The sequence below is a fragment of the Corvus hawaiiensis genome, chromosome 6 (assembly GCF_020740725.1).
Source record: "Corvus hawaiiensis isolate bCorHaw1 chromosome 6, bCorHaw1.pri.cur, whole genome shotgun sequence".
Taxonomy (NCBI): Eukaryota; Metazoa; Chordata; class Aves; order Passeriformes; family Corvidae; genus Corvus; species Corvus hawaiiensis.
Window position 1 is genome coordinate 56,008,043 of NC_063218.1, and position 18,511 is coordinate 56,026,553.

At 37.3% G+C, this 18,511-nt stretch overlaps 1 protein-coding gene across 3 annotated transcripts in view; it reads left to right on the forward strand.

Moving 5' to 3' along the window:
• FAR1 (fatty acyl-CoA reductase 1) overlaps positions 1–17,653 on the forward strand; it is a 34,499-nt gene extending 16,846 nt beyond the window's left edge. For all 3 annotated transcript variants that reach the window (XM_048306099.1, XM_048306100.1, XM_048306098.1), the window contains exons 5-12: positions 1,205–1,382; positions 1,934–1,978; positions 2,090–2,208; positions 2,694–2,761; positions 4,251–4,422; positions 11,102–11,231; positions 12,504–12,631; positions 14,669–17,653. In XM_048306099.1, coding sequence (XP_048162056.1) covers positions 1,205–1,382; positions 1,934–1,978; positions 2,090–2,208; positions 2,694–2,761; positions 4,251–4,422; positions 11,102–11,231; positions 12,504–12,631; positions 14,669–14,831 — 1,003 coding nt within the window. In that variant the 3' untranslated portion in view covers positions 14,832–17,653. The remainder of the gene's footprint in view (positions 1–1,204; positions 1,383–1,933; positions 1,979–2,089; positions 2,209–2,693; positions 2,762–4,250; positions 4,423–11,101; positions 11,232–12,503; positions 12,632–14,668) is intronic.
• Positions 17,654–18,511: the final 858 nt, after the last annotated feature.

Genomic DNA, 18,511 nt, shown 5'->3' on the forward strand with positions numbered 1-18,511 from the left:
CTCATTTGGTATTTTGTTTTCTGTGTATACTAACTGTCCTGAGGTCTTTCTTAGTAGCTGTCAAACTCTGAAACAGGTGACAGTGTGGGAAAAGTGTAATGTAATACATAATGATCCCAACTCTACATCAGTCTCTTTCTCCTTACCTGTTGTACAAAACATCACTTCTTGGAAGAGAAGTATGAAACAAAAAAAACTTCCTATAAAGTAAAATACCTACTTTAGCTTATTTTAGGTGCAAGAGTGCTAACATTAAAACCAAATGAGCTACCACTTAGAATGCACATTCAGCCAGCTTTTTTTTATAATGTTGACTTTAAATACACTTAAAAATGAGAGATTGCAAAACAGTCATGTTTTTGACTATCTGACTTGTGGATAGACAATTGTAACTTAAACTGTTTGGTGTGGGCTGGGACAGCTGTGTGTACTTTTGAACTCCTGAGGGAAGGCTTTTGTAAAACTATAAAAGAGTGATCTCTAGCTTTTCCTACCCCTCTTTCCACCCTGTTCATACCATGAAAGGAGTCCAATGTGTGTCCACTTTGTAATGGAACATGGGTGAAAAACAATAATTTCCATTTCTGTGACTAAGAGACTGAGGCAAATAAATTTCAAGTCCTGTTTTGCAGTGAAGAAGACCAAAGTAGCAACAGTTGCAGAGGCACATCTTTCTTGCTTGTGTGCTGTGACTGAAGGTTATTACATATTTAATATGAACTGGGAAGCAAGATTGAATTGCAAGGTTTAACTGATTTAAAGGGAGAAACACTGACGGGCTTGCTTCAGGGGTGGTGTGTGACTCTGATAATGCAGCTGGGACTCCATTGCAGTGGCATCACTTTGTAGATCATAATGCAGCGAGCCTGTGCTCCAAAGACTAATTTGCTGTGTCTGCGCTTTGTGTTTGAGAATTTGGTTGACAGAATTTGGGTTTGTTGTAAAGGAATCTGCTGCTTGCTCTGTAGTTGATGTGTTACAAATTAATTACCTGGACAAAAAATAAATGCTAGTATTCTTCTTTTGATGGACACTGAACATGAAATCCTCTGTTTTACTGGGAAACTTGTTTTCATTTAGGTGCGTGTCCCTTTTTCTTTAAAGGAATAAAATGTGATCATGGTAACTTTAGCAGTTCACACCCCACCTCCCCAGTGAAGCAGCATGTAATAATTTACACTTGCTTCTTGTTTTGTTTCTTCAGGTGGATGGATGATGACCTAGTGAATGATATTACTCCCAAACTATTAGGCAAAAGACCTAATACTTACATATACACGAAAGCCTTAGCTGAATCTGTGGTGCAGCAAGAGAGTGCAAAATTAAACATTGCCATTGTAAGGCCGTCCATCATTGGTGCCAGCTGGAAGGAGCCTTTTCCTGTAAGTCCCTGAGTTGTCACCTGACCATCTTGCTGTAGACTGTAGTAACACACTGAGAGCCTCTTTATCCGGTGACCTTCATGGAGGAAAATCTCTTGGACTGTGAAGTTGTGTCTTGGTTGCTTCTGGATAACAACTGATACATTGTATAGTGTCTAAATACTGTCATTAAAGCTGAGCAAGTATGTATTTTGGTTGAAAAATGAAAAAAATCTGAGTTGCTAGTCTAAGAATACTTGTAAACATGAATACTTTGAACATATTTTTATGGACAATTGCAGTTCATTCACTCAGAAATAAATAAGCATCTTGCTCTGAAGGACCACTGAGTCCTACAGGTAGATCTCTTGTCTGAGTCATAGGAACTTACTACATTGCCAGAATTTGCTATGGAGGAACTTTAATTAGCGACATAGAATGGAATATCTTTCTCCTCTTTAGCCTTCTTTTCCTCCACCCCTTACACACATAGAATCTGCTCAGATTGTCACTTGAAGCTGCTGAGTTCAGTATACTCTAATCAAATCCTTTCCCTCCCTGATTCCTAATAGGGCTGGATTGATAACTTCAATGGACCTAGTGGTATTTTCATTGCTGTAAGTAATGAATATACTTAATTTTCCCCCCTCCTTTTGGAAGGCAAAAAAGCTTCATATGTTTTACTGCTGGGTCTTCTGTCTCTCTTTGTTGTTGTTTTGTTCTTCAAGGCAGGAAAAGGAATTCTTCGAACAATGAGAGCTTCCAACAATGCATTAGCAGATCTTGTTCCAATAGATGTTGTTGTTAATATGACACTCGCTGCAGCCTGGTATTCTGGAATTAATAGGTATAAATGGTGACAAAAGAGAGTACTGAATATTTTGCAATTATATTGTGTATTTAGTAAATCAGTCTTGTATTGAAATTCTTGTCAGTGTCCTGCTATTCCCTCAGGACAAAGGAATATAAGGTTCTGACAGCATTAGTCTCTCAAAGTGTAACTTGCTTATGCCAGAGGAAGACATCACCTACTGATACTATGAAGCTATGTCTGAAAATTCTTTCCTGGGTCTTGTTTGTAATGAATACAGCCTGCAGTAGTGTAAGTGATGGTAGGTGATGCCTTCTCTAAAATAAAAGAAATACGATAATTAAAGAATGAGAAAAATACTGAAAGATGCTGAAGCAAAAAATCTACCATGAGGCTAATGCTTTCTTCTTTATATAAATGATGCTGTTGAGGGAAAGGGTAACTTTGGGTATCTTCTGTGGTCTGTCTTTTTAAAAGGTGGTTTTTCTTCTAACTTGCTCTTCTATCTTTTTTTCCCCTAGACCAAGAAAAGTCATGGTGTATAACTGTACAACAGGTGCCACCAATCCTTTCCACTGGAGTGAAGTTGGTATGCTGTGTTTCTTTTTTCTCATTAGCCTTAGTACAAAAACAAGATCAAACCGGCCATAATCAGTAGACCATATTGCATTGTTATTTTTTGAAACTGGTATTTTAGCCATGCCTCTCAATTTTGCAGTGTATTGTGCTTTTTCATTAGCTTCCACTGTTAATTCTCTCCCCCTCTCCCCCTTCAGCATTATCTCCATTTCATTTGATTCTTGTTGGGATTTTTTTCTGTTACTCTTTTTCTATTATAACTTAAGCTAAGGGAGAACTAACTTTTCTGTTTGCTGCTGCCATGACCTAATCCACGGAGTGTGGGTAGTGTGTGGAGAGAAGTGATGTTGTGTGTAATGCCAACATCAATAAATACATATGAATAAGCAGCTCACAATTAAATGTTTTGTACATCTGCATAATTGAGAGCTTTGGTAGTACTTTTGCCCTTGTGTAGCTCTTTGTGTTTGGCTTAAGTTGATTGTTAATTGAGGTGGCTTTTTTAATCTTCAGATTGTTGCATGACACTTCGACAATTCATGTACAGTGAAGAGTAGCCTTTAAGGAAATATGACTACCTATTTTCAACTCTAAGATATCCTGACTAGGATGTCAGGCCAACAGCTTTGTAACAGTTTATGTTATAAAGAATAATACAAGCTGTTTGGCGTAGTAAAATTGTTTATTAGTTTTCAGTTTTTTACAAATTGAGTTCTTAAACTCAGATTATTTTTTTCTTTCAGTTAACCTCAATACTTAAATCAATTTTACTTGCTTTTGCGCATTTTACGTGGATCTGTAGTTGCAAACATCATTGCTTCAACCAAACGTGGGAAATTGCTGACTTCACTTATATCCCAGTTTAAATCAGGGTAATTAAGTGCTGTCTATAAACAACAGCATAAAATTATAAGAGAAGATTAAAAGGAGAGGTGAATTTCCACAAAACTTTTAAAGACCCTGATCCTGCACATCTGTTACATACTGAATTTACAGGTGTCATCAAGAATTTCTTATGGAGTCCCACCCTAATTGCTTTTTTCTTAATGCCCAAATTTGGATAAATTGTTTGCAAATGTCATTTAAAATCACTCCAGATGACTACAGACTCCTCAGTCTGTTTTAAAATTCTTCACTCAAGCAATCATGAAATATAGATGACTGTTTAAATAGCCTTACATGCTTTATAAACTGAAATTGCTGTCAGTGTTTGAAACCACCAACCTCTAAGGTAGGGAAGAGGAACAGAAAGAGAGAAGCTACAATAAAATATACTGAAGATGAAGGCATAAACCACATCTTGATTATAGTAAGAAGCAGTTGAACAGCATTTTAAGTTAGAAGCTTATAACTGTTTTAGTTTCTGTGCATTGTAGAAGAGTTAGGGTGGTTATTTAAATAACACGCTGATGTTGATGCTGTGGCCTGCAATGTACTTTGAAAAGCATTACATTTTACATGGTGATTATCGAAGCTGTTATGCAACTTTTCTTTCTCAGAATACCATGTAATTTCCACTTTCAAGAGGAATCCTCTCGAGCAGGCCTTCAGACGGCCCAATGTAAATCTAACTTCCAATCACCTTTTATATCATTACTGGATTGCTGTGAGCCACAAGGCCCCAGCATTCCTGTATGATACCTACCTCAGGATTACTGGAAGAAGCCCAAGGTAATGGTGACTGGCTCTGCCTTGTCTGTTCCTCTGACTTTTAAATGAAGCTATGCTTACATTGTGATGTATATTGATTTTAATTTTTTTGTATTTTTTCTTTCCCTGATTGTTTTGTGACTAAAACTCAACCTTTTTTTCCTGAGAACAGGTCCTCCAATTCAAAGTGACTTTGAACTTTCTAGCAAAAATGAGAATTGTTGGATAGTTTGGGGGTTTGAGGTAAAGAGAATTAAAAGATATAGAACAGGTGATCTTTGTTCTCGAATAATAAATACTAAAACTATGTTGATCCTTATTTTTTTCCCACAGACGACTACATTAATATTTATATGAGGCTACATCCGTTAGACGATGCACTAAGGGTACCTGACTTAAAGTTTTGCACCAACCCCCTCTTGCTTCGCTGTAAGAAGGCACACAACGTCTTAGTGTTATTTTTTAGGGATGTTTTGCTGAGATTAAAAGGTCGGAAACCATGGTAAGGAGGACAGGACTAAAAATATCTTGCCCCTAAGGTGGTGGAAGCTTGTAAAGAAGACATGGCCTGGGCACTATGTAGGTTTACTAACTAAGCAATAACAGCCCAGTGGCTGCGTTTTGAAGAGTTTAATGGCTGGCCTAACAGTGCTGTCCAGGGGATGTCTTGGATCAGAATCCTCATCAGTCATTAAACTTCAGGAAGTGGCTTGTGTTTAAGTTGTTGCTTTTATAAACTGAAAATGGAAGGGGGGACTGAGCTTTTAATTGTGGATTATTGCTGTAGATGATACAATTTGACCTGGTGTGTTGGTTTGTATCATCTCAACATTCCATTCCGTTCAGTTTATAATATTTAGGCCAGTATTTGGCTAACTAAAGCGGTGAAAATAATAGGCTAAACTAAATTATGTAGAAGGAATATAAGATACCACTTCAATTTGTTTCAGATTTGCTAAGCCATATATATATATAGTGACCTTATATATATATATATATATATATATAGTGACCTTAACTCATTGCTTATGTTACATTTTCACAAGTATTTGCCTGCAGACTATAAAACCGCCACGGTGGTGACAGCGTATTAATGCAAGCGAGTATTCATTTGTTGTCCTGTAGTCTAGGTCTGTCTTACAAGGAGGGTAAAAGCTCTTGTAACATGGCACTGGATGAGTAGAAAGGAGCTGTGTGAGTGTTTTGTAGGGGAAAACCTCTGAGTTGCAACAGTGTAATACTTCAGAGCAACAGCCCTGGCAGTTGGCTGTGCCTGTATAATAATCTTCCCACATTAAAAAGTTTTAAGAGTGTCAACTCTAAAGAAGGTATTGTACATAAAAGTTCCTAGTTTCTAGGTTCTCTTGAATTTTTCGAGTTATTTTTAATAAAAATTGATAGAAATTCTGTGACAGATATGAAAACTTCATCACTCACTAAAATAGTTATACTCTAAATGCCAACATCCTGTTTTCCAAGTGGTTGTGAAGGAGTGAGTGCTGCCAGAATCTTGTCAGGCTTTGAAAGGCAGCTGGTCTGCTGAGTATTTGACCAGTGAGAGTAAAATAAGGCTGTGAATAATCATGCTGTCTAGAATATTTAGCTAAGTTTTATGTTCTAACACTGGGAGTGTTGAATCTTGTTTTTGCTTTTCCTGGAATTCTTACTTTATGTCTAAAGGTGAAATTTAGGACTTTTATGACTACTGGTACAATTGGTGACATTAATACTTTACAGAACAGAAAATAAATTTTTACTGATATGAATATTCCTGGTTAGCTTACTATAAGAGTGATTGGATGAGTTTCTATTATAGGAAGCTATGATTTCCAGTTTGCAGAAAAGATGGCATATTGAACTAAACCAGGCTATTGTTCAGTCACAGCTTTTAAGTTGGCTACACAGCCCACTTACAGGAATGCAGCTTTCATTATACAGTGCTCCTCTCTTTTTTTAAAGCATTTAAAAATGGGAGCCTGCAACAGGAGCAGTAAAAGCAAATGAATACCTAGATGCAAGGAAGACATGCAGTGTTAAATCCTAATGGAACTAGCTAGTGTTGTTTACTAATACAAGAATTTTGAGACAGACCTTTACTCGTGCACTATTTTCTAGTACTTCGAAAGCTGCTTTAACTGATGGGCTGAAGGGTTGTACTGCTGTTGTTGTGGTCATTCTGTCAGTTGATGGAATGGTATTAATTACCAGGTAGCATGTACTTATAAACTTCTAAAGAATTGGAGATGCTATTGGATATTCTTAAAGTCAGTAAAATGCTGTTCTGAGTGAAGAAGGGCTGTCTTAATTAAAAATGTGGCCTTTTCCACTGCGATTTAGCAGAGGAACAGTATAGTAAAAATGTGGTAAAATCAGCACAAGAAAATACAAATACTCTGCTAACCTGCCTTCACATGGGCAGTTGCTTGCCCTCTCTGTGCTGAGTACACTGAAGTCTCCATTTTGTAGAATGCAAGAAAAATTAGTAATGAAATTACTGTGCAGGTTTAACTATACTCTTGTCATACCATCAGGATATTGTACTGCAATCAAATGAAAATTTTTAACAAGTAGAAGAAAGATGAAATTAGATAAGGTCTATGATCCTTCAGAACGAAACAATTATGTTAATAATAATAAAAATTAAAACCAAAAAACATCCTGTTTTCAAAGCACTGACCTGTTGTAATCTTTCTGAAATATGAAGTCATTCTTTTGTACCTCACTTGTGGAAGCAATGATTTTGATGAAATGGAAATCTTTTTGCTGTTTTTGCATCTAGTTGAAGGTTCTTGAATTTAACAGTTCTCTGATAATATTAACAGGTAAGGAAAGGAAGAAATAACCTATATAATATTTCTTCCAAATTTGTGTAGAAAGAACATTTACAGAAGGGACTGGCATAATGAAGATTTAATATTTTATGCTAAATAATGCTCTAGCATTGTGCAGTTACATAAATAGGGGTGATAAACCTTGGCATTGAAATTTAAAGGTAGTGTTGTTGGTAGCTTGCCATATATACTTAGTTGCATAGCAAAGCTTAGTAGTTGTCTAATTATCTTTAATACAAGGCATAGTTTGCTCCTGTAGCTTTGCATAGTGCTTGGCACAACAGAACCGTGTGTTATTTGAAAGCAGCTTGGGATATTTGAAATGTTAAAGCCTTTAAAAATGCACACCAAGCAGATCTTTCCAGTTGCTCTGAGTAAAAAGGATGTGACATTAAATATTTAAAGTTGTAGTTCAGCAATTTCTGCAGCAATTCTTCTGTTGCTGCTTCTTAGAAAGCTAAAGGAGAGGTGTGGTTGATGTATGGAGGGAGGTGTGAAATTAGGTCCTTTACATCTGTTATTTCAATTTAAATCTTCTTAAAACTGGAAGCACTTTTCATGTAGTTACTGTCTTACAAACCAGAAATGAGTTAAGAGCATAGTCATGTTAAATAGATCAATACATTTTTATCTCATTGAAGTGCTTAAATTGTGTGCTTAAAGGAACCACAGAGCTGCTGGAAAGATAAGAATTCAGTAGTGTGTCCTACACTTCAAAATTTACAGCCAGGTGAAAATCTGAACAAAGACAAATCTAAAAGCTTGTTCTATGTTTTTTTTAGAGGAGTTGTAAAAAAAAAAAAAATTATCTGTAATGCTTCTGCAGAAACTTGCAGACTGGAAGCATGTAGATATGCTGAGGGGTCAGTCTGTATTTAGCATCAGGACTGTTTTTAACCTGGAGGCAATAGGTTGTGTGTAAGACTTCAAATTGCGGTTGTAGCCTTAAGCCAGGTCACTTTAAGTTGTCTGGCATAGAAACAAGCCCACCTAACGTATGGATGATTGAATTAACTTGCTTAATTCCTGTGATGTGCTTCTCAAACTGTTGCAATGTGTTTGGTTTTGATGGCATTAAGGACTGCAGAAGTAGGAGGCAAAATTCTACCTTGAATCTGGGTGAAAGTCACCCAGGCTGGCTGCCTGCCACTAATGCTCAGTTCTGTGAGATGGTCCAGAAGTCTGACTTTTTCTGTCTTCAGCTGATGAAGAAGGTGTGATGCAATGACTGATCTTGTACTGACTGGTTATATATGGTGTTGATATTTATGACCTGTATGCAATGGCTATCTTTGGAATAACTAACCTTTAAAACTTCACGTTGAGGGATAAAGTTCCATTGTGCAACTTCATGATCGGCTTTGAGTCGTGTGTGTTCCCATTTGCAGGAGGAATATGGTGCCATTGCTTAGCCTGCCAGAGCTACACAAGTGTCCACTAAAGGACTGACACTCACTGCTGACATCTCTCAATGTCACCAGGCTGCTTTTTCCTCTCCTCAAAGAAAAGTGTAGTTTCATGTTGATTTAGTGCAAACCAGCAAAGTGTCACAGAGAAGCTTGGTCCACTTCTGCCAACTCTGTCATTGATGGAGCAGCTGAGATAATGTGGAGAATAGGATTATTTGGGCTGATGGAGCAAGAAACTATAACCCTACAAGGAAAAACAATTTTTTCCTTGATGAGTTGAATCAGCTGGTTCTGTGGTCAGTCACTAAATCCAATTTGAGTTGGAGGGAGAGAAAAAAACCTCTTTTAAGCTTTTTTTTTTCTGTAATCAGGTTAGCTAAGCTCTAAAATCATATCCATGAGCAGAGACAAAAAGAATCCCAGCAGAGGTTAGTCTTTGCAGTAGTTTAAATTTAGTTTGGGTTTTTTTTAGAAAAGAATGAAAACCAATGTCAGTGGCCAGAAACAAGTTCAAAATATACACTTACCAGATATTCATTTGCTCAATTAGTGTTTTGCAGGGGCACAAGATTTTTAAACTGTAGCAGTCAAAGCACTCTAAAATTCAGCTCCTCGTCCAGCTTAGCATAAGGGCACAGACTCGGAAGGTTCAAAAGGACAAGTCAAGTTAAATAATCTTCAGGCTGTCAGTGAACAGACTTCTGCAAAAAGGCTTAAATGCTGTTTAGCACTAATTTTATCCAGGCATTTTTGCTCCGAGGTCTTTTTGGCTTATCGGACCAATGGGATCTTTACTTTCCAAGTTTTGAGTTATTTCCTAATTTTTTGACTTAACTAACATACTTTTTTTTTTTTAAAGTTCTGTTTTGTCTTGATAGCACAGGACATGTTTTGGATGCAGAGTTTCTATTCCTAATTATTTCTGCATCAGAGAAGCTCTGGTTCAACTCAGCCCCTACTGTTGCCACCTTGCCCAACTGGTGAAACTATAAGCAGGTGTTTGAAAGCTTCTAGAGGTGCTGAGTAATAAAATCAGCTGATGGTGAAACATTTGAAGACAGTTGTGAATTAGTAGATATATTCCTATGAGGGTTAAGAAAAAAATTAGTGGTTTATATGCTTTAGAGATACTTGACATTTTTCAGTAGTCTCTGTGGTTTGTATTGCTCCATTCCATGAGAAGAAAAAGAGGAAATTTTAATGTTTTAGATACTGAGATACCAGCTGCTAGTGACAGTAAGAGACACTAATGCAATGCAAAATACTTTCTTTAGTGGCGTTTCTGGGACAATGTGCTATATCCCTTCTACAAGTATGAATGCATCAAGGCAGCTTTCAGAGAAAAATAAGTTTGTTTTTGTTGCTTCTATGATCTGTATTGGCAAAATTTACCTTCAGGAAACCCTTTCCTGTTAGTACTGGGTTCTGCTTTCTTTGCCTCTTCCTGTACCATTGTGCTTAAAATGATCAGTGTCCTACTGTAAGGATCAAATTGGAAGCAGTTTTCCATTTCTGCAAGATGGAAATACCTTGAGCACCCAGAGCAGGAATTTAATGGCATTAGGCCATGTGGTACTAGTTAGTACTTACTAAAACTGAGTGGCTGTCTCTAGCACTTTGAAACTATTTTCTCATCATAAATGTGGAAGCTTTGCATCTGAGAAGCTGGATGACTTTTTTTTTTTTTTTTTTTGGTCCACTTCAGATGGTATGATCAAAGAGAAATTGATCCTTATAACATGATTCCTCTGTATTCCAAGTGATGGTTTTGTAGAGTTTCTTCCTCTTCATAATAAAAGATGATGGAAGGTATTTCTGCATATTTTGAAGTAGCATTGAACATGTTCTGCTATGATCTGTCTGTGCCCTTAAATATTTTCCTGCCCTTTGCTGGTGGTGTTTTTAAGCCTTGATCTCTTAGTAACCATAATAAAAACCCCTGTTCTGTTACAAAGATCTGGTCTTGCACAATGTGCAGGAAGATCAGGGCAACTTCCTCCTTTGTTTAAGGGGCAGGTCCTGCACAGACATGCTCTGTTGCAATTTGAGACTTCTGTCAAGTCAGACTGTTGGGTACAGCTAAATGCTCCAGTGCCCTGAACGGAAAAGGGTTCCATCTCTGTGTCCCAAACTAGGAGTTACCAACAGAAGACAATGTATTGTTTCCCCTAATAAAAAAGAAGAAATGGTAATTTACTGTTGCACTGGGAAGTAGGATTAGGAAAAGAAAGACTCTCTGATAATTTCTGGTTCTATACAGATTGGACAGCCAAAGTCCACTTCAATACTATGCAGAAATATCCTATTGATGTAATATAACATGCTTCACGTACAGAGCAAGGGAGGATTTTTCGACATGGGGGTAGAGGGTTGGAGGGTAAAAAAATCTTATTGTCTATTTCACTTGTTTGAACTAATCTTTACCCATGTAACCTGTCCATTCCACGCCGCGGACTGTAGGATGATGAAGACAATAACACGTCTTCATAAGGCCATGATGTTATTAGAATACTTTACAAGCAATTCTTGGACCTGGAGCACTGAAAACATGACTATGCTAATGAACCAGCTAAGCCCTGAAGACAAAAAGGCAAGTGGCTGTTTGGTGTGGGCCTGGAGACTGAGAGGGGAGTAGCAGCTCATGAATTCAAGATAGAATAAGGACATGAGCTGTAATGTGGTAATGTGGAGCTAACCTAGCAGGAACTCAGCCCTGCACATTCCTGGTAGATCCTTTCAGTTGTGCCAGGGCTGTGTGAAAGGCTGCATCAGTGACATGATGAGAGATGATGAGAGGAAGGGCAGGGAGAAGTGAAACAAGGATGGCTTGAGGAAGAAGGAAAAGTTGTTTCTTCCCAGGTTTAACTTTACTCCCATTTTCCCTACCTCCTTCACCAACAATGGCTCAGGTGCCCCAACTGAATTTAAACTTCTCTTCTGCTATGATTTTGTTGGTTAATATTCAGCAGGATAAAAATCACCAGTTGCAGTTCTAAAACTCAGATTTCCCGTACGCATTTGAACAGTTTTGTCATTCTTAAGATGTCTTTCCTACTGAAGCATTTCCCAGAATCAGTTCAGTAGTTACATTCCAGAAAAGCTGCCAGCTTTCTAAATAAGGTGTCTAAAAGTAAGAAATAAAATAGCTTTTGGTGATTTTTGTGTGGATGGTATTTCTACCCCTTCCTGTCCTCTTGCCTCCTAGCAACTTAAGTTCAGGAAAAATTTGAAAAACAAAATGCCAGACACCAGAGCTTTGAACTGTTAGTATTTTCAAATTGCTGCATTTTGTTGGGATTTAAACACTGTTACTCTAGAATCTTGAGATGAGGAGATCAATACATCAGTAAAAAACTTGTGTATCAAATTCATCGTAGTTTTCTCTCCTGCAGAAGACACTCAGATGGTTGTATTTAAAATATAACTCTACAACTATAAGCACAGGTAGAAGAACCCTGCACTTACCAGCGAACTTGGCACAGAGCACTGTTTATTTTAGAGCATATTAGAATTATTTAGTTGCTTAAAAATTAATAACATACTAGAAAATAGTTATTTTTGGAATGGAATTCCTTACAGACAGTTGAAATGGGAAAACTGAGGAGTGGAGAGAAGAAAATTACTGCTGAGGAGGGAAAATAAAGCATAAAGTCTTTGAAATTTGGAAGAGATGATGTCAGAAGCCAGTGGCTGAATCAAAAATGGGGCCTCAATCTGGACTCTTTCTGGGATTAAGGATAGGATAACTTTCTTGTGGCAAAGACAGATTGGATTTATCTGGAATAAAGATATTTATTTTCATTTAAATTATATAGAGGTGAATTTTTAGGCGACTGGCAGTGAAAGCTTTTCTCTTACGCAGACATTTAATTTTGACGTTCGACAACTACACTGGGCAGAATATATGGAAAATTACTGTCTGGGAATGAAGAAATATGTGCTGAATGAAGAAATGTCAGGCCTCCCTGCAGCTAGGAAACACTTGAATAAGTAAGTATAGTCTTAAAAATATTTAAGTATAATTTTATATTTTCTGTGTCCTGCATTTATCCAGGTTTGCTTTTCCATGTTATGACTTAATTGTTCTTAATAGCACCTGTTTAGGTTCTTCACAGTTCTTCTGTTCCAGTCCAGTGGTCTGAAGCATTTTCTAAAGGAAATTTGTTGCTCCTGAGTTGCTCCCAGTATTGATAGTTACAGTATCAGTCTGGGATTATGGTTGTAGCTCTGATCACTGGTGCGGATACTGTAATCCAGGTTTTTGATTTTACCCAAGTATCTTTTGGAAGGTCAAAGGTCCATGGTTACACAGGTCAGAATGGCTTGTTTGGGAGGTTTAATAGAACAATAGCTTTTTTGCTGGGAATGTGATCTTTTGAGGCAGGTGAATAAACAGGCAAGGGACTGTGCTTTAGAGCAGGACACTTCGATGTTGGTGCTCTAGGATGACTTCCTTAGCCTTTTCTCTGTGGCTTAATTCCTGCCATTTGAATGGATTGTTACTGTCCAGAATTTTATTAGCACAGTTGCCCTTGTTTTGTTCTTGGCTGATTCATAAAGGCAGCTGTAGAGGTTCTGATTTGTCTCTTAAAAGAGTGAAACAAAAATCATCTTGTTCTGCAGTGCTATGTCACGTCTGCAATCCTGACAGCACAAAGAGAAACAATCCAGGTCGTGGCTTGTGTTGTCATTCTAAAGACAAGGATTTGCAGCTGTGGAGTGGTTTGGTATATGTTAAAATCACAAATATGCTTGTGAAAGATGGTATCTGTGATCATGGTGGAAATAGCTAAACGAGTGTCCCCTTCTGGGTTGTTCGGTTTGGGTGGTTTTTATTTCTATTTAGATGCCATTAAAAAGTGCATAGAAATGATCACATAGTTGATCACATAATATCACATATTCTTTGTACAAAGGATCATACTGAAAATAACATGAGAAATAATCTTGTGTTGGAGAAGCATCAGGTTGCCCCCAGCTCTCAAGTTTGTAAGTGGATTGTTTAGCAAGAGGTTTAGATTCTGACTTACGTTTACCCTGAGGTATTAATTTGGTGTCTTTTGTTACCATCTAGTTCTTGACTCTAATCTGAATTTGGAGTCCACTGCCTTAGTGTTAACCAGGTTTGGCAGCCCAGGGGACATCTTTCTCTAGGGAACCACTGGGTAAATTTGTTCCTCAAATAAAAAAGTGTTGCTTTTGTAACATATTCATTTAAACTGGTTTTCTCTGCAAATAAGATTTGTAGAGGAGCCCAGCCTTACCTGTAAACAAGATAAAGGCAGTATTTCCCTAAAAAGAGCTGCCTTTAAAATATAAATTGTCATGGTCTGCTGAGCTGAAGAATTGCTCTGTTTCTAAGAAATCTGAGCAAATTCTGGTTGCTGTTTTTCTTGAAGCTTCCATCTCTACCTGCGAAGAGATTGCTAAAAATCGCAGTTGCTCTAAAAGGTCACATAGTTTATCCTGCACTTTAAATACAGTTCCCTGAGAAGGAAGGAGTTCAAAAGTGCAGTGAAGAGGCTGAGCTTCTTGGCTGGAAATGTCTCAAAAACCTGATGAGTTTTGATGATGGGGGTGAGGTGGTTTGGTTTTTGTTTTCTTTGTTATTGTCATCAGTGGCAGTTGGAGTTACTTTTATGTATTTATGAAGTTTTAAATACCTGGTGGGGAGGAGAAAAGTTCATAGTGTTAAATATTTTTTGGTGTGGTTGGCAGCCTTCTATAGGTAAGTTACCATTGTGATGTTGACTTCAGGAGGTTTCCATTAAGCAGCTCTAAAGCAGAAGATCATGTGAGCAACAGGACTGACTCTGCTCCTTAGTTTTCATTCTGCTTTTCAGCAGTGAAAGGCCTTCACTGTTTGTTCTTCACTTACTTTCATCATTCACCTAATACCACTGATAATGTATCTTGAAATGAATAGATAAATTCAATTCTATGCCAGAAGTTAATTTTTAGGGTGTTCTTTTTTCCTCAGAGTCTTTGTACATTGGCTCTTAATGATTCCTTTTTGTTTCTCCCCAGGTTAAGGAACATTCGCTACGGCTTCAACACGATTCTCGTGATCCTGATCTGGCGTATCTTTATTGCAAGGTCACAAATGGCAAGAAACATCTGGTACTTTGTGGTTAGTCTGTGTTACAAGTTCCTCTCCTACTTCAGAGCCTCCAGTACAATGAGATACTGAGAAAGAGAATTTAGCATTAGGACATCTATGCATATGGTGGTCTAACTGCACGAACCCTGTAACATGTAGTCATCTCACATTTCGTAAGGCATAATTTCATTTTTAATTGAAGTGTGAAATAAACGGTATTTGTAATGTTAGCTGTGTATCTTCCTGGAGACAGAGCAAGTAAAAAGGGCAAGTGCCACATTTAATTGGGGTAGAAAAGCATTTCGATAACTTTGACTCTTTGACCTGGGGAAGACATATTAGACCACTGACCAACATAACTGTGCAATTTGGAACGTGTTTGATTGGAATCTGCCTTAACATGATTTATTTTCTTTTTAAGTTTTACTCCACATAGAGCAAGATAAATATTGGCATAGTAGATACTAGTTGCTGTAGACCTATTTATTTGAAATTCTTCTAAATTACAAAGGGTTTTGCAAGTTGCAAAAGTGTATAAATGACTCTCGATCTCCTGAAATAAAATAGTTGAGGACTTCTGTAATTTCTTTTTAAGTTTTGCCACTTCTTCCCTTCCCCTCAGAGCAGGGATGCAACAATGGTGCCTCCTTTGCTTTAAAAGAAAAAAGAAATTAAAAAATGAACCAACCTTCCTTATTTACTGAAAGGCCTTTTGTATATCTGGGCTTCAGAATGCACTTTGTGATTTGGTTCTGTGCTTGAACCTGGCTGTGTTCAACTTGCATTTGTGTCGGCATGAGCAATTTTCTACTCTGAAAGCAGAATTGATCCTAGCATTGAGCAGATAAAAGGAAGTGTAACCCAGTGAGGTGCGTATAAAGGCATTGACTGTCCTCTTTTTAATGATTTTTTTTTTTTATTGAGAACACAGAGCCAGCACTTGATTGTTACACTTCTGACTTCAAAGGGTAAAGGTAATGAAAAGGAATTTGTTATGCTTAGTTGCTATTTATATTGCTGGTAATAGTAGCTGGACAAGCTATAGACTTTCATTAAGAGATACACCTGTTTTTAAGTTGTAAGCAATGTTAGCAAATACTTCAAGAATTAATAATTTTTAAAAAATCTCTGAACTGTTTAATTTGATGCATGGGCAACACCAATGCACAAACACACTTTCCCATCCCTGCCCTAGTAAAACCTCATTTCACTGGGCAAGCAGAGTAAGATGCACCTTACTCCAAAATGAATAGGTGTTAACAGTTCTTCCATCTATCTTTTAACTTAAATGATTAGGTTTAAACCCGAAGAAATCTGGGGTTTTTCTGCATGTTACTTTGTTTCAGTAGGGAAAACATTTGTAAAAATGGCAAGTTGTAAGAAAAGATTGAATCCTTATTTCTTTACTCCAAGGCAATACATGAAGATCCCTTTAAATTTTGGTTGCACAGATTTGAGAACACTGTAGTGTTCCACTAATTGATGCACTGACCAGCACCCTTGCCCAGTGTTTGTTCATTCAAATCAGTTTGTACTGATGAATTTGTTCTTGAATCTGCCTGGAAAGGCAAATAATGACTTAATTACACAAGAACTATGTTATACTTGCCCTTGGTAGTTTTTTGTCCTATTGAATTAAATTTGTAAAGAACTTATTTTGCTATTCTTCTAAAAACTGTTACTTTAAAGAGAACACCTTTCCTTCAGGTGTATATCTCATTTTGAAAAGATAATGGCTTCCTTGTTGAAGCTAAATATTCTGTAGTAAGTAGTTAAGCTGTAATTCCTTTTTAAAATTACTGGTGTATATATAAAGCTAGCGATGAAAAGCCTAAATGGTCTAGGACCACACCTTGTGTGAGAGACCTTTGACTGTGGCTGAAATCAATTAAGGCTTCTGTGCTTGGAGATGTTACACTCTAACAGATACAGTAGGTGTATTACATTTTTAGCTGCCTCCCCAAGTATCTTACTAGACCTGAGAGTATGCTTAAGCATTCCCAAATTAGAGACTTTTCTCAGAGGGGCCTCCTGTCCAGTGACATCCCTTGTCCCGTATTGGCACATGGCTGAAGTTTGCAAAAGATAAATATATTCTGTGAAACAATTCACAGAATTCTCTTCATTCTGTGAAACAATTCACTTACGAACGTTGGTTGTTTCTAACTATAAACATAATATATGAACATTTTAACATGATACTTCTAATGTTGATTTGTTAATACTGAGATAAACTATGAAGCCAATGATCCGATTCCTTCTGGTCCAAAACACTGCTTAGAAATTTAGTCTTTTGGATAAATAACAAAGAGAGGGATTACTTGAAGCCTAAGCATATTTAACCTCTACACTAAACATTTGCCAATTTAGAAACCCGTTTTTTCCCCTCTTTGGAGACTGTTGTTCTGTGCCCTATTGGTACCTTACACCAATTCATCATCATCCTATTGAACTGACAGTAGATTCAGTGTCACATTTATTCTGCTGGTTTTGTCACTTCCTGTGGTCAGTCTGTGAAATTCTACCTGGAACTATTGGGTTTTTTCCATGTGGGAGCCCTGTCCCATTGCAGTGCTTCCCACCAGTGATTGCACACGAAGGATGTTGGTCACAAATATACTGGAACTATATTTTGGTCCATGAAAGCAGACTCAGTGTTTTGACTAGCAAGTTACAGGAGGGGTATCAGCTGGTTAATAGGAAGAGACTGAAACAACATTATCACTGAACTGTTACTGGTATTTAAATTGGGGACCAGGAAAAAAATTACCTTTTCCTGTAATGTTTTTCTCTGCTGTAGGAACAGATGTTTGGAAACAAATGCTAAATCTGTGAGCTTTTATAAGACATAAACAGAAATATTGGGTGCCTTTGTTTGTAAACCAAAAATAAACAAATCCCTTGAAAGTGTTGTTATGGTGTTCACTGTATCTTTTTATGTTGTTTAGTCTAATTCGTGGAAAATACCTGGGTAATTGAAATGCCATCTTAATATACATGAACATGATCTTTTCCTTTGTGAGAAACTGGAAATCAAGTTAATGACTAATGCTGCATTTAAAAAAAAAAAAACAAAACAGAAAAATTTCACACTCACCAAACAAAACACAAATTGCAGAAAAGCCACCAATCCCCCACCATCTAAACCTTCCTGGGGTGATTCCAGAACACATGGTGAGGTATCCCTGGTCGTGGTGATTTTTGTGTGTCGGCCACTTTTCTGATCGCTGTCCTTGCTTGTTCATTTGTGCTATTAGTTTCACGTTTATTTAAATAGTATAAAGCCACCTGCTTTTTCATATGGTTTAAAAAAGGTACTGTGGTTTTGCAGAAGCTTTAGGATTAACATTTCAATCAACTACAGTTATTTATGGCATCTGCATTTTGTGGTGAGGGTTGGAAAGGTGGCATTAAGTTAGCGAATCACCAAAATGCTTCGGGGTTTTTTAGTTTTTTAACCTTTATATCTTGGAATATTCAGTTTTCACAGATTCCTCCTTTTTTATCAAGAACACAATCCTACAGATGTGCAATCTGTGGTTTGGGGTCTGCCAGCTTTAAACATAAGCTTTCCTTTAAGACTTAAACTACCAAACAGAGATGGATTTTGTTGGTCTCAAATTCAAACTTAGAAGCAAGGAGCAAAAAAGTTTTAAGATGCTGTCCCCTGTGTCTTGTGCTCTTGAACATTTTGCCCTCTCTTCATAGTACAGTATTAAATCCTACATTGTTCAGAAGCAAAGAAGAGGTTTGTACAGGTAACTTGGATT